At 34.8% G+C, this 17,436-nt stretch overlaps 1 protein-coding gene across 1 annotated transcript in view; it reads left to right on the top strand.

Moving 5' to 3' along the window:
* Positions 1–16,711, top strand: part of MARCHF11 (membrane associated ring-CH-type finger 11) — a 29,571-nt gene extending 12,860 nt beyond the window's left edge. The window contains exons 3-4 of the mRNA XM_074146741.1: positions 9,160–9,352; positions 16,389–16,711. Of these exons, the coding sequence (XP_074002842.1) occupies positions 9,160–9,352; positions 16,389–16,711 (516 nt within the window). The remainder of the gene's footprint in view (positions 1–9,159; positions 9,353–16,388) is intronic.
* Positions 16,712–17,436: the final 725 nt, after the last annotated feature.

The following is a 17,436-nucleotide window of genomic DNA, read 5'->3' as shown; positions in this document are numbered from 1 at the left end:
CAGCAGTACCTGAAAAAACTATGGCAATTGACCTTTTTAAATTGTGCTGTTTATTAGGTTTTTTTCATTAATAACTTAATAATTAAATAATTATTATTAATAATTGTGGTAAGCATAGATTGTTAATTCTTATATATGCATTGCACATCTTTTTATATCAAGTTTTTATTATTATACATAATATGTAATATATACAACAATTATAATAAATAAATAAGTTAATTCTTCCATTAGGCCAAATTTTCAAGCAGTATATTATTTACCATATTCATTTGCACAGTCTAAAATTTTATAATTATGACTAAATTGTCTTCAAATGAAGATTTATTGCTAATTTAATTGATTACATAATCAATCTAATTAATTTGCTAATCTAATAAATTGCATTCTAATTGACTTTTTGAGCAGGCTGTGCCAGATTTTGTACAAGCCAGAACCCAGAATTGCCTTCTTCATGATAATGTGCTAGTAGAGAATGTGTTGGTATTATCCTGCCTTTTAACCTTTGCCCAAGATGCACATAATCTTGCTTCGGGATTAGACAAGGCAACAACCTTTCCTCTGAACTCAGGATATCTTTTAGTCTTTTTGTTGCCCTCAAAATCTGAAGTTTCCTTTGTTTTCTGCCTTACAATGAAGCACATGAAATCAGGATTGTCTCTTCGCTATGTTGTGCATCTTCCAGATTTTCACATGAATATTTTGATCCTATTCTGTGAATTAGTTTTTGTTCAGGGCCAAAAAGGCAAGAGGCCAATATTTGTACTCCGTTGTTTTCTGGTGAGGTTGTACTCTTGCCTGCTGAAACACATCATTGCCATATAGCAATAGGAAGAAGACTAGATAGTGAAGGCGCTTCTTCAGAGTACAGAGTTGTTTTCTGCCAGAACTATTGTGAAGTCCCTGATTCTCAGCTGTGAATAATGTTGATGCAGGATGCAAGGGAATCTAGTCACGATAGATGGTGATGCACTACTTGATTTCCTGTCTTTGGATTCATAGACTGCCTAGAAACAGATAGTGGAAAGTGGTAAATACTGTGTATTTTAAATAAAACGTTGGTAATCTATGCTTTACAACTTCGTAACTGTGCTTATCTATTTGAATTTCTTTGTACATCTGCATTCTTTGGTTCCATCTTCTAACTATCATTTTGTGTTGTGCCTGGTTTGGAAAAACACATTAATACTTAGCATTTTCTACCCTTTTTACAGGACTTAAATGCTTTACAAGAGTCCTCTTTCAGTGTTCTTTTAGTGAGCTGGGAACTTTGAACTTTAAAATTCCAATTACACAGCATTTCTTTCACCTTTACATCATTTATATAGTTCTTTTCCAGGAAAGACCTTTCCATTGCCTCTTTTTCAGCATCCAGAACCCACTGAAATAGGCCAGTGTCAGAAATAGTTCCTGATACTTTGTACCATCCTAAAATCATCTCCCTCCTCTTCCCTATGGAGGTGATGTGAATAGAGTAATCAATTTAATTTGCTTTCTCTTTGGTTCAGTGAACAACTATGTATTGTATGGGAACTGAAAGTGTTCCAATAAATTACTTGGAAGGAGTGCTACTATTGAATATCCTGAATACCATGTAAATCTCAGTTATTAAAATAGTATCTTTAGAAATGGAAGTTTAAAACCTTGCTTTAGCTCAGGTGAACAATGGGTTTGAGTCAAGGTCTCTCACATGGGAATGTACCAACCATTAGGGTGTAGAATATTCTCAGATAAACCCCCTGTGTTTCCTCTTCTATGTGTTGTAAAAAATATTTAATTATTTGTAGAGCCAAAAAGACAGAGAAAGAGTAGTCAGCACTTTTGGAAAGTCCAGCTGGCAGATGAAATGTGAGTTTTGATAAATGAACTGAATTTAATACTTGAATACTTTCAATAAGATAGACAAGAAGACATCAACAGGAACAATCAAGAACAGATGATCCCTCCATCTACTGACTGGTGGCCAGGGCATTTTTATGGATGAGGCTTATCCTGTCTCTCCATGCTGAGTAATTTTTTACATATCTTTGGTGAGTGCATTAGTATCATAACGAGCTGCACAATCTTAGCCTCACGCTCAGCATTTTTTCATGGAAAAGTATTCAACAGTTTTAGCTAGAATTTACAAACAGTTCCTTTCCCAAAAAAAAGGAAAAAGCAACTCCAGAAGCCTTTCTGATACTGTCTGTTTGTATCCAAAGAGAGGTGCAGAGTTGTATAGGCAAAACATGGTTAAGTGACTAGATGGCATGAAAATTGTTAATATGTCCTTCACAGAGCTGGTTTCTAATCTTGCTGAGACTTACTTCTTCCGAGTAATCAGAATAAATGTTTCTTTCTCAGTATTATTCCAGGAATGTGGATCTATCCATAATGAGACAGTCTATGCTTGAGCGAAGTTTTCAGTTTAATTTTGCAGATCATCCTTAAGTTGCAGAGAATGCAACAACCATGGCAGGCTTTCATTTCCTACACTCATTCATATTTAATTTTCAGATAATGCTACCAAGCTGGGTTGCAATGAAGCTCAGTATTTCCCACAAAGCTGCAACAGAAATTGAACAGTTCCTACTTCACAGTAGGAATAGTATTTATTCACACAGAGTGGTAATTTTCATTCATTGGCTTTCACCAAATATGCACGTCTGTGGAATGTTCAAAATACTGATGAACTAAGCCACTAAGCTAAACTTAATCGGTTAGAGTTTCATATGAGTTAAAAGCTGACTTGAGGAAAATTCACTTTAACTTTACGTATACATCTGTGTATACGTATACACAGATACATCTCTACAACATACCATGACTTTTAAGTATTCTGTGATATATATTTGAGGCAGGATTTTATCGTGGTAGATTGAGAGGCAATTCTTAATTAAAAGTTGAAACCAGGAATTAGAAAAAAAATACTACTTGGTACAAACAGGATATTTAGCAGGTTTCACGTTTTTGTTTCATATGCTTTTAGGTGTTGAGAATACTATATTAGTGTGGTTCAAGTATGCTCATTAGTAAAGGGCCAGACTTTCTTTTGAGACTGGATAAAATTACAATCCTTATTTTAATAGACAGGATGATTAACACACAGGATTAATGTATTTTAGTCAACAGGAATTGATGTTTCCAGAAACTCTGAATGCCTCAAAGTGGAGTGGGACTTCACCTGCATATACCTTTAAAATTAAATATTCACTTTCTGTCTCTAAGAGAGTGAAAATGCTCACACAGTCCTGCAGTCTTGCCTCATTCCTTTTATTTTGGGGGCAGCAGCAAAAGATAACTACTATTAATTTCTCAGAGAAAAAATAATGTAAAACTAATACAGTTTTCATCACAGCTCTGCTTGTGGTCTCAGATCTTGATTCTAACATCATTTAAAAAATCATAAGATAGAATGCTAAACTAGTCTGCTTAATAAATAGTAGGATTTTGAAAGGTGAATGTAATAGAATGTAGATTTTGTACGTTGCTCAGGATGTTCAGGCTTCTGGTCAATCAGAAATCCAACACACATTCAATGTAGGTGTAGATGTTCTACTCAGTCATGTACATGCAGTAAGCCACCACTTCCAGGAACTATCAACTAAATTGCTTGTGTGGTGTACGGATGGACAGTATCTCCACAGTAAATGTTATCCTTTCACAATGTCCCAAGTAAAATATTGGTACAGCCTTCCAAGCAGACTGAGACGTTACATGCAAGCCAAACTATCTGTATTCGTGAGCCCTCTGATAAATGAAAAGATAATGGCCGTTATGACTACAGGCACTCTATATGTTAATAATTTATCAAAATTGGTAAGCATTAATGGTGAGCTGCAATTTCTGTGGCATTGATTCTTTTTTTAAAAAAGGCATAATAATAGATGCCTATAGCCAAAAATGACATCTCAAATGTTTGTATGTGTGTGTGTGCTCAAAACTTCTATTCAGGCTGGTCAATAAGTTAATAATATCACTGCAGATTAAATCATGTAGTCCAATGCGTACTTACTGCAAAACCTGTTAGAAAATTAATTATCTAATCTTCTCAACTACTAGCAAGATAAAGTAAGGAACAGGCATCTCAAAAATGTTGTTGGGCCTAAATCATTGTGTTCTTTTGCTTCTGTAGGAGTTTTATTCATACGTACACAGATTGCAAATCCTACTATGCATAATGAATGACAGTAGGAAAGATTTTTTTTTTGTCAGAGCTGTCCGATTCTAGCAATCGGAGCAATTAGAGCAATCTAACAAAAACTTTTTGAAGTCATATAATTGATATGTCTTCAGATTGATCATGTTATGTTATAATAGGTCACTGCCAGCTATTTTTAGTTACTTTTATATAAAATATACATTCCAGAATGACTAGAGGGCATGGGAGGCTTCAGTCAGCAATGTCCATAATAAGCTGTGTTTCTGAGAGAACAAAGAGGAGTAACGCCCAACAGCTCTTTGGTTTCAGGAGTTTTGGTGGATTACAAACCGTGACAGTTGAAACAGGTAGGCATCTGAGGAGCCATAAGGAAATTTCATGTTCTTTATTAAGGATGTAGGAAAACCTGAAAACCTGTAGTTTCATTGCAGACATTTTTCATGTAATATATTCTAAGTACAAGCACAGTCTCAGTCAGTACTTTCTAGATCACTTTTCTGCCATGTATTTTACAATAATCAATGGGGTTTTACAAGGCACAAGCCAAGTTAATGTTGATTTATCTCAAAGATGACCGACCTTGAATATTATATCCATCTTAGTGAGAACTCTATTAACTTTATTCTTTAACAATTAGTCCATCAAAGTAATATGTTTCTTTCAACTTCTGGAAGTTTCAACCTAGAAAAAAGAAAATAATTATGTGGTATTTATGCTTGACAGAGCCCTTAGAAGAAAAGAGGAGCAATGTTTCTGGCATCAGCATTAGAACTCTAGAGTACCATTAATGTACTAGACTCCCAAATGATTCATGAAAGGAAGACCAGCAGTAAATAAAAGATTAAAAGAGCCAAACACAATGAAGTGTCAGTAGAAGTAAAAGTGTAGGAAGTTTTCAAGGGACAGACAGTATTATATTAAAATCAGAAGCATGAATTATATTTTGTTTTTGAAGGAATCATTTTCAAAGGAAGATTCATCATCATCGTCTGTTAAAGTAAAATGTGTTCTTTTCATGGGCAACAGGGCCGGCATGGTACGTCATAACACTACAGATGTGATGGGAATGAATATGAAACGGTATCCCATTTCATGGAAATGTAAATGAGAATTTTTTTAATGAATCTGTCTCTGAAAAATTGTTCAGAGTATTATTATAGTTATCTAGATACAGATTTTTTAACATTTTCTTTCAATTTCTAGTTTTTAAGCAAAAATTGTAAACTTTCTCATAGTATTTACTTTTTAGGGTCATGTACTTTACAGAAGCTGACACTACATGGCTGTATAGATCTTTTCTAAGTTGGCAAAATGCTTAGCTAAAAGAACTGTTACTGATTAAGGAATGTATAGTCAGCAAATAAAAAAAATTAGGAAGTGAATTTATAATCAGGAGGAATTACGAGTTGTGAGACGAGTTATATGAAGAAAATGAGAAACTTTGGAAATAATGGATTTAAATTATGACAGACTAATAATGAGATCATTCATTAGGGAATGTTAAATAATTCAGTCTGTTAAATTCTAAACACAATTTCTCAACATTAACTATCACTGAATTATTTTACTACATTATTTTTGTGACCTCTTTATTTTAAGCCGTTAATTTGACATTAAAAGGTGAAGCGATTATAACAACATGCAATAGGGCATACAATAAGGTAAATGACTGTGAGAAATAAAGTGAAGTTTAATTGGCATTTGGTACTATAAAGAGAATCTTACTCTTAGAAAAAGAATATTCTGTTCCTAGGTGTCTGTCAGAGTGTGTACTCACATATTAGCTATGCTGTGAGTAAGACTTCAGGTAGAGGAAAACAGTGTGACCACAACTCCAGTTCCTCTTTCACATTGTGAAATGCAACGCCACCAAACAGTACTGTCCTACATAGTTCCTCTTGTTGCCTAATAGCTAATACTGCTATTATTGCTGCTAGGAGGCTGCTATATACCGCTAGGAGGCAGCTTAGGAGTTTTGCATAAATCTTTCTGGGCCTCTTGAATGCCTTCCATCTTACACATACAGTCCTTTCTCCTCTGCCTACTGTGGGATCTCATCAATTAGTTTAACTTACTGATTACACTAGTAGGGAGGTAACTTTCCTAAAAAGTTTCATTTGTAGAAGACAGACAGACAATAACAGAAAGGCTGAAGTAGATTAGTAATACAAGAAAACATCCAACCCACTTTTGGGGTTCTTGGTTGTTCTGTTTTTTTGGTTTTTGTCTTGTCTTGTTTTGTTTTATAAGTATTCTTTGATTTTTAAAGGCAAAGGAGTTGTTAGGAGCTACAACCTGTGGAATGCTTGAGCATTTTCTCAGTAGTTGGGGTGCCTCTCCTTCCTGGATCGTAGCATGCTAATATACTGAATCTTTGAAATTGCTGGATTTATTGAGATTGAGAGATTTAATTGCTTCCATTCTTGATAGAAAATTCATCTTATCAGGAGAAAATAACTAGAATACATTCTTGAGAAGATGCTAGGAAGAGATGAGGATCATATCTATGTTTCTTAGGACTTTTCAAGGTCAAGCTTTTCTAGAAAGAAGAAGTTTGGGTAAGCCAACAAAAGCCCTTGTGAGATGGAAAAAGGTGGTAGGAGTGGTTATTCTGGTTGGGAGTGGGAGATAGGAACAGAAATTGGTTGTCAGACACCACCAGAATAAGAGATAGGCTTTATATCTAGACTACATGCTACATTACTTAGCCCAAATGCTTGGACTACTTTTCCTTCTGTTCAGTGCTATCTTGCAGAATAGTTATGAGTAATCTAAGTTAAAAAAAAAAAAAAAGAAAGAAAGAAAATCAAAATAAGAGGAAGTGAGTTTAGGAACTTCTGCATTGCTGAAATTGTACTGTGAAAGATCTGCTGTTTATTTCAGTGATATAATGTTTTTTTCAATTTATTGCCAGCTTCTTCCATGAATTTCACAGTTTAATATTTTGTGACAGTTAAAGCTTTACTTCATGTAAATTTACTTTGATTTCAGGCATTCCAAACAAATTCATTACAGGTCTGTCTCACATTGATAATGAGAGAAGATAGAAAGAGATACATAACCAATAGCATTTTTGACAGTTTTCTGCCAAGTTGCACTATGTGGCTTCAGCTGAGAAATGAAAAATAATTTTGTTGAACATATCCCTATAGAGTCTAAAGAGAGTTCTATGAATTTCAGTCCTGACATTTAAAACCTGTATAAAAGTAATAGCTGAGTCATGAGATGCTCACACTGTTCTGCCATGCATCACTTGTTAATGACCTTCCTTGACCTTATAAAGAAAATTCTAAAAAAGGAAAGGATATCCATAGTTGCTTTACCATAAAAAAGGTATTATTTAATATGAATAGCCCCATTCCAAACCCCGAAGTTCAATGAAATAGCTAGTGTGAGTTTTATAAGTTCATTATAAAAGGAGATTATTTCGATAGACATTTTACAAATCGTTACACAGCTATCTTTTTGTACTATTGTATTCAGAAGGCTGCAACAAGAGAAGGCATGCAGCACTAGATGTGCAAATTAGGCAGGCAACAGTAGAAAAGTTACTGGAAAAAACTGAAAGAGAAGAAAGGGGCAGAGGACCTCATTGCTTGCTCAGGCTCTTCACAGTGGTACTTGATGGGAGGAAGAGAGTGTAAATTGGAACAAAAGAGAATCAGCCTAGATATAAGAAAAAAATTTTTCAACCTGAAGACGGTCAAAAGCAGAACAGGTTGCCCAGAGAGGCTGGACAGTCTCCATGCTTGGAGGTTCTCAAGGTATTACTGAATAAAGCCCTGAAAAACTTGGTCTGATCACATCACTGACCCTGTTTTGAGCACGAAGTTGAACTGGAGACCTCCCACAGCCCCTTGCCACCTGAATTATTCTAGCATCCTGTGATCATACAGTATTGGGTACCCAACTGCTGGTAAAAAGGGAAAGCTTTCATAAAGTAACAGCAAAAAGGAAAAATTATTGGCAGATGGGAAAAGAGGTAATAGAGCCCTTAATTCAGTAGCTCTTTCTCCACTTTTTCTCTATTACGACCGTATAAGAGGGCAGGTATGTTCAAAGTCAGGAACATGAAAGATGGCAGTCTACAAAGTCTGCATACTAACTCTGGAGTAGGTGATGGAGCTAGACTGGGGAGTCTGCCAAGCTAATTTAGACAATTATGGCCAAGAAAGACCATATATGTGAAGGGTAATCTAGAATGCTTTTTTCCTTTTGTTGTGTTTTGCTTTTGTGACTCTTTGTTTTAACAAAATCTTATTTCTATTCTTATCTTGACAGAATTCAATAAGCATACTCCTTTATCTTTAAATCTTGTCACACCATAAATCTGATTCACCTCACCTACAGAGGATACAGCCTTGCCTGGAAAGGCGGACCTCATTGAGGTGCACTGAAAAGATATGTTCATGGTACCTATATTCAGGGCTCCTTCTGAGTCTTCAGGTTGCTTCCATACTAGGCTGCAGGTGTCTCTTGGTAATGTTAACACTGATTAACCCAACTCCCTTGGTATGTCTGGAGATAGCCTGGAAAACCTCTTTGATGAGCAGCAGGAAAGCGGAAAGTGGCTTCAGACTTGAGGGGGGTGGGACTGGAAGGAGAGTTGTCGCTTTCAACCTGTCATACTAACATACTGAAGATTGTCTTCCCAACATTTTTTTTATTCTCATTAGCCTACAAATATGAAAGGCTGATTTCCATTCCGAAGACTAAATAATTTTTTGCCTATGTATTCAAACCAGAAATAAAACTATTAACTCTTCTGAAGTTCACAGCTAGATGGTGATGATAGTGATGCTGGAGGGGCTGTGGAAGCAACTATTAGTTTCACTTTAGCTAAAAGTGAAATAGGTAAAAAAACTTATATAAAATGCCAGTGTGGAGGATATTAGTAAAGATTTATGAAGATATGTATACATATTAAAATAATTTCTGATTTCAGGAAAAAAGTGAAGTTGAATGTTCAATCTCAGAAAATAACATTTTTATCTTATACAACTTTGTTTCTCTTTTAGTGGCAAAGCATTACTATAACACTGGTTGAGAAAGTACAGATGGTTGCTGTAATCCTAGGATCTCTGTTCTTAGTAGCAAGTGTGACTTGGCTTCTATGGTCAGCCTTCAGCCCTTATGCAGTATGGCAAAGAAAGGACATCCTTTTTCAAATCTGCTATGGAATGTATGGTTTTATGGATCTAGTATGCATAGGTAAGCTCAAACTCTTTAAACAGCAGAGTCTGTGGTTTAAGACTGTGACTATATTTACTTTTCTAATTGGTCACTCTGATCACTCAATTCTTTGCAGATTTATTCTCAGCTGGTACCTTTGGCTTTTTACAGTGCTACAAATACTGCAAAGATGAAAGAACAAAAGAAATTTTACTCTCAGATTCATCAAAATGTCTCCTCAAGATCTTAGTGGTGAGAACAAGATCAGTTTGAATTTCTTGAAAAGTAGACAGCTAGCAAAGTTCAGGAAGTTAAATTGATGAAAATAACAAGATATTATTAAAATAATAAGTAATATTACATGCTGTCAAGTCTTTTACTAATGCCATTTTGCATTACATTGTACCATCATGGAGTGCAGAAGAAGCCCTTGAGGATGTCAAGGGCTACATATCTACTACATATCCAAAATTAAATAGCACAGGCTTATATAGGTTACTGTAGGTAATAGAAAAGAACAGAGAAGACAGGCATGAATTCTTTGTACACCATAAACAGTTATGAAACACTCTAATAGTGCTAACTATAATAACTTACGATACTATTTAAAAAAATCTCAAGTCATTTTACTTTAGCTGAAATCTTATAAAAGAAAATGCAATTTACTGCAAAGCTATTTTGACCAGTTTTGACATTTCTGAAAATACACTGGACCCAGAAATTTTAATAGAAATCCCTTTAGTATTTGATAAAAAAATCTTGAATTCATTGTTAGAATAGCTACAATTATTTGCAGAGAAAATTTAACAGTTGCAGTAAACATTAAACTACATTCTTAGATTTGCAATTCCAAGAAAATCCAGGACAAATGCTATCTGATGTTTTCTTTGAGATTTTTGAATGATAAATGTTGATATTATCCTCATCTCATCTATGGGAATTCAGAAGGACAGTGCTGAATTCTACTCAATAAGGTGCAAAGAAAAAGAGTGATTCCTAATATCAAAGCTTTTGCTCTAACCATAAACCCATATCATCATTTGTTGAAACAATCACATTACTGTAAGAGTGTTTATATTTCAGCTGGATCAGCAGTTCTGTTTATTTTGTAATTTTTCTAAGGGAAGCCCATTTTGGAATATATAGAACTCAGGCTTTCTTCTGTGAACCCGGATCTTCTCAGACAGAAAAATGAACAAAGTCTAGATCTCTAATACTCCAGACAAGTGCTCAGCTTCTAAATTAAAAAAAAAGGGCTCATCTACATGTCCTCTTACATGCTGATTCCTGAATACCACTTTTTCCAGCTTAACACTCAATATTGAGGTTTTTGCTTTTGTTTAAAAAAACACTAATTGAAAAGTATTCTAACTTTTCATTTATACAGAATTCTGTTTTTTCACAAAGATTACAATCATAAAAAATTTACTTTGGTATGCATCAACATAGTTGAATAACCAGTTCTTTCAAACTATTTCCATTTCTTTCCATTTGTTTGACTGTTAAAACACCTAAACCAAATGAATCTCAAAATCAATGGAGAACGTCTGTGGGTGATCAGAAATATTAGTGTATTTATCTGTATAAGTAACCTATTGTAAGGTGAGCCTTCAGCAGATTGGTACATGCAGTTATGTCGCTGCCTCTCAAGCCAGCCAGGCTCAAGCCACCTCTGGACTGGAGACTACTGAACTGACATGTACCTCACATGGCCATGGAGCTTCTAGCCTAACTGGCACCATGCGGCAGCGAAGTGGACGTGCACCTGTCTTCACCCACCAGATAAACTGACTTGTCTGTAATTGCATAAATCCATATTTCATAGTCCTATTATAAACAATACATGGAAATATTTATGTAAAACTGACTAAACATTTGGACACTGTTTTGTAATTACAAAGTTCAGTGCAGATATGACTTAACAGTTTACTAACTTGTATCTGGAAATTCAGAAAGCTCTACAAAGGAGGTTTGGTAATTGTAGAATCCTGATGGTCCAAATTCATTCAACCCACTTATTCTGCATATAAGTTCAATTCTGTAGGCTTTTAAGACCAGGAGTCCTTGTAACTCTTGAAAATCTTTATTAATCAACTCAACATCTTTCAATTTTATCTTTTTCTTTCATCATAAAATGAAGGATTTTAGATTGATAGTTTTAATTTAAAACATTTCAATAAAGTTCTCTAATAGATAGATGTAATTATTACTCATGAATGATTTAAAAAACCCCAACACTGTCCATTATGCTGATCACTTCCCAAAGGCATTAACATATGATTTTACCATTGCATATTATATATAATCTGTTATATCATAAGGCTTGTAATGCTTACAGCCAGCCACAGTTCTTACTTAGTATCTCCACTCCTCTTATTTGTGTTTAGTCGTCCATGGCATTCTCTTAGCTTTCAACAGGATTTACAGTGAGTGAATACTGCACCTCTCTTTATTTCAGTGAAAAATCTACGCAGACATATGGGTTTTCACATGAAGCACATAGTTTAAGACAGGTGCTTGAGTTACTGGTGGTATGACCAAGACTTACTCCAACTGCCTTTGGTTATGCCTCCTATAGCTTTGCATAAACAATATGAATATTTTTGGTAATTTGTGAAGTGTAAATATCTGTACTTTTTAAAAAGCAAAGCAGTTTGCCTAAAGGTACTGATAAAATTATGCTGTCTTTGAAAACGTGCACATATTAATTTGTTTTCCCAATGATTGATTTATATACCATACTTAGCATACCACCCACCTCCTTCTCAATTAAATTACACGTAACTTGTATTTTAATTCTTGGTCTAGTTTTGCTTTTCCCCTAAAAAAATAATCCCAAAGACTACAGATCACCAATATAGTAAATTCTATTCATTCCAGTGTGCGTATTTTATTGGTATCCATTGTTCTTCTTGTTCTACTCTAAATTTTTCCAGACTTCTTCCTAACAGGATCATTTTGACATATCAGTGTTAGTTTCAACTGTACAAGTCACTAGTTTGTACATTTCTGCATCTAAGCTGGGTATAAAGCTGTTATTTTGCTTCTTGCTGATGACAGAAGTTTTCCTAAGGCAAACCTTGAACATTTTAATCAAGTAGAACTACTGCCTGTAAAACCCAGAGCTGTGGCAGTGGTAGTTCTAGGATCAGACCATCCATGCAGGGATTACCAAAGGAAGTAAATTCATGAGCTAATATGAAAGGAATAAATATCATAAATCCCTTATTTAACCACTGAAGGACAGTACACGAAACCTTTGCCATTCTATTTTGTAGATCTAGCAATTATTTCTCATAACAGAAATCATATAATCTTATATATTTTCACCAGAACATAGTCATAACTACTAGCTATAAATGGTTCTAACATGAATAAAATCTCTCACAAATAATAGCAGCTCACTCGCAATCTCAGAACACCACCACAGCTCCTTTAGAGTGTGAAAAGCAATTGTAACGTTTCACTAGAAGCATGAGTGGTGCCATTACCACTATGGCAAGGGAGTAAGAGATAGGCGCCAATGTGAGGTGTGAATAGCCCTCTGAATGCCTCTTTCTACCCTGCCAAGGAGCTTGATGCCTGACAACATTCATGTAACTCCTTAGTTTTAGAAACGTACGGGCTGAAGTTACTTAAAATGAACACATCTAGCTGCACTTAATACTTCTCTGCTCAGAAAGGAGGGGTTTTTTCACATTAGATCTAATTCTAAGTAGTTTAGAAAGAGTTACATTGAGATCGCTATTTTCGGAGTGCAAACATTTCACTTTAATGCTTTGAACAATTTACTGCATTTTTTTATATCTATGGGCCCTAGAATAGTACTAAGAGATGGCATTTTGTCCAGTGGTAAAGTCTGTTTCTGAAAAGGGTCTTTTTTTTTAATTCCCTGGTAAAATTTTGTGATGCTTCTGGGAGGACCATTCCTAAATGATTATGAGTAAGATTAGCATGATAAATAAGGCAACTTTGGAACTTAAAACCACCAAATCCTAACGAGCTAAAATGAGTTGCCTGCCTATAAAGATGTTCAGTATGAAAAATTTCAAGCGATCTTGTGACTCAGGGTAAGAAATCCTTTGGAAAGAGTGAAAGAATCACATAGTTCTTGGCAATAAAAAGAAAATAAAATTATGATCTCTATATAATCCCATTGTCTGATTCCCATGACAATCCCTATATCTTAGAAATAAATCCTGAAGATAAAGTCTTCTTAGAGTCTTAGTACATTTTGCCAGGTCCATCACCCCAAAGCTCTGTTCCTTGTAGCTATTAATTGAACAGAATATCAGAACAGCTGACAGTAGAGAATTCTAACACTTTCTCTTGGGATCATCTGGGTAAATGAGTAATGTTTTTTCCCTAGGACTGCAACTATGTCTTCTGTGCTGTTGAAATTATGGTATTTGGAACAAGTCAGTATTATTCATGGATTTATCCTTGTTTTCTCTCTCGTATCCTCATTCATTGCTGTGAAACTCTTAAGAAAAAGGAGATTCTTTGCCATTTTCTTACAGCTTTACTTTAGTGACTAACTACTTATATTTTGAGCATCAAAGCTTCTCTGGAACTGGAAAATCTCCAGCTTTTAAACTTTACCCAGATTTCCCCTTGTTTGTGGTCTTGGAACTGTTGATGCTGAGAGCTTTTGTCCCCCACTCTGTGGAAAATATCTTTCAAAGAGACAAAAGATCTATCAGAATTCTTTTGCCTCGTCTACATAGGTCTTTTTCAACCTGTAGTGTTGTCAGATGGGAAATAAACCTTTTTATGGGAGGAATTACCAAAGCGCTCCTTTTCTCCAAATCTGACAACTTTATTTCAAGCCTTGCAATATTTGATCCTTTGTTTGTTAGGTCTTTTGGAGCACCTATGAATAACACCTTCCATTTTAAAGAAAAGTTCTTTTCCTTGCCATTGTTGCAAAAACTTTGAAAACATAATTTCAGTAAATCCTGAAAGCTCAAAAAAAGTAAAAAAGAGCTCTCTAAAAGAAGAAGTCCTATGAATTTTTCTGTTATAATTTTGAGAAGATACTTTTGACTGTTCAAATGTACTTCATGTACCAAAATGATCTCTTCTTAACTGCTTCCTTATGCTGTTCAGGTCGAAATAGAGTGCAGGCAGGTATCAAAAATCTTTACATTGGGGTAAACAGGTTTTCTCAATTTTGCTTCATCGCGGTCTTGAGGGAAATTGGGCCAAAGAATACTGTGATCCAGTGACAAGTAGCGGGAAAATTATGCTCATCTCAATATCATTCTATAGGAAATCCAACAGAATAAAAAAGGGGCGATATTTGTCACAGTAATAAAACCGTGGATTATTTGGTGTGTAGATTTTGTATGTGATCAAACACATTTATTCTTTTTAAGACAATACAGCCAGTCTTGAAGATGCATTTATGTATTAACATGGCAGCTAAATTTTTAAGACTGGTTGCTTTTTATATAGCTGAGAAGATGAAGATGCACATCAAGAAAATTTTTCACGAAAATACTATGCTGATACAAAATAAATTTAGAGTATTTAACATTTAATTAAGTTTATATTGTGTTAGTTTTGCTGTATTGGATACTTCAATGAATTCTAGACAACTTGAAAGCTTTACAGAGATGCTGCATTTGCTAACATGTCCTTCTGAAAGCAATCTTGTTTCTCCATCTTTCAGTGTAATGATCTTTAAAAATGTGTTAGAGTAGGCATTGCTATCTGCAAAACATTGCACTTGAATCTGAGGTTTGCTGTTCATACAAATGTTTTTATCATCTTTTCTGCTCATGTCATCTTTCTTTGAATGTCTCCTTTCTGGTATCAGTTAACCATGCTAAGAGACCTCAGACACTTAAATCACATTTTTATTGTGTAGGAACAGGTGATATACAATATATATACAATAAAGGACTATACCTGTGGCACCACAGATCATATTGCAGATGTGACCATGTACAGGCAAGAAACACTGGACAAAAAATTTATAAATGTCTTTTTCTAGGCAGATTGCTCTCCTCCGAAAGCAGGGAGTCAGAGGAAAAAAGTGACATTGCTCAGAACCATTTAAGTTACCAGGCTGATTAAGGAACAGAGGAAAAACCTATTAAGAACACTGAAGCCCCATGTGTCTCCCCAGTAAATCCATAATTGAAATACTTACACATAAAGAGTGTGTGTATAAGTACATGTACATATATACATACATACAAAAAATGAAGAGTTTAATTTAAGTAAATAAATTGATTGCATGCATACAGTAAGCATAAGTATTAACTACCTGGAAGCTCATAAGCAGATTGGTCTGTTGAGGACTCCAGATACTCTGTATTTCCTTTGAAGTACCTTTTAAAAGTTTTCCTGGGTCTCAACAAAAAAGATGTTTCTCAACTTCTATTTACTGAATTTTGAAGAGAAAGAAGACAGTCTATCATCCCTGCCATGCTCATCATAGTTAATATTAACATTTAATTTCTTCTTGCTCTACTGAAGCAGGACAGGAAAGTCATTATACTTACAGCTGTTTCAGGTTTTCATAAATCTTCTGTGCTCCCAAGTTGAACTAAGAATGTGAAAATAGTTAAAGTTGTTTGTATCTGTACTGAATTGTACAAAACACTCTTAAACAAATTTAAGACCATCTTGCTTATTACAGAAGATCTAACTTACTTAAAGATCTACTTACACTAGTACAAATCTCAGTAAATAGTACTTACAATGAACAAGGATACATTTGCATAAACAGTCAATTTACAAATCTGCCAGTAAGGTTCTTTTATATTAGTTTACTTAAACCTAAATACTTTATTTAGGTGGGCATGCTCACATTATTGCAGTATTGGTTATGTTGAACTTTCATTCAGAACAATTTTATTTCCACTACATGGTCCTGCCTCTCAATGTTAAACACATGAATAACAAGTTATACTGCATATGTACCATTTATTTGAATTATCAGAGTTACAAGTAATTTAATAGCTCTGGCAATTGCCAGATTCATTACAATGTGTTACATCTGTAGTCTCAAAGTGGTATCCAGTCACATTTTGTACAAACTAATTTTTTTTTTTCTTAATTTCAGGACTGATAGTACATGAAGGTGCATCTGTTTATCGAGTGTTTAAGCGCTGGAGGGCTGTTAATCTACACTGGGATGTGTTAAATTACGATAAAGCCACAGACATAGAAGAGAGCAATCGAGGAGAAGCCTCAGCAGGAAGGACATTGTGGTTACCGCTGACTGCATTTAGAAACAGAAGTTTAGTTCATCCAACACAGTTAACCTCACCAAGATTCCAGTGTGGCTATGTATTGTTACATCTGTTCAACCGCATGAGACCTCAGGAAGATTCATCAGAAGATAACGGCTCTGGGGAAGTAGTAATGAGAGTGACCTCAGTGTAAAGATTATGCTCACTGTGCTACACAGATAAGGATAATGTGCCCTGACGTTATTGGACTTTGGAATGTAGTTACAATGAATGGTGAAACCATTAACACTTGAAAATATATATACAAATTTTTTTAAAATTTAATGCTTTTTATATGATCAGCTAAAACACAAATACATTTTTCTGGAAAAAAAAAAAGTCTCTTGCTTTTTATATAGTCTGGTTTATTAGATCTTTTGTCAATTTGTACCTGAGGTGTATACAATATAGTTTAACTCTTAGGTCTTTGAATGATGAGGAAATTCATTTTTAAGTAAAAAAATATATTTAAATGTATTTTCTTAAACTCTGGCTTTAATCCACTACTGTTATTTTTCCCACTTTCATGAGAATTAAACTGAACAAGCTTCTTCCAAAAAGAAAACAGTGTTGACACAAGTGAAGCATTCTTCCTTTTCTGTCTTTATTTTGTTGTTGTTTGTAGCTCAGTTCAGGTAAAGTAAGTACTTACTCAGTAAGTAAAGGATATATTGTCCTTTACCTTTAAGCAGAAGTCCAATGGATGTTCTACAAAATATGAGGGAAGATGCCAACTCTTCTTTTAGCTCTCCCACGTGAACTAGCAAGATGTCAGACACAAGTATGACACAGGCAGGGGAAGAGTCTTGCAGTTCCTCCCAAGTCTAAGATCTGCAGGATGCTGGGGCTGTGCCTGTGTGCAGAAATGACATTACCTTC

Source organism: Numenius arquata, chromosome 4 (assembly GCF_964106895.1).
Source record: "Numenius arquata chromosome 4, bNumArq3.hap1.1, whole genome shotgun sequence".
Lineage (NCBI taxonomy): Eukaryota > Metazoa > Chordata > Aves > Charadriiformes > Scolopacidae > Numenius > Numenius arquata.
The sequence above is the reverse complement of the archived record's forward strand: the minus strand, read 5'-3'. Positions and strand labels throughout refer to the sequence as shown.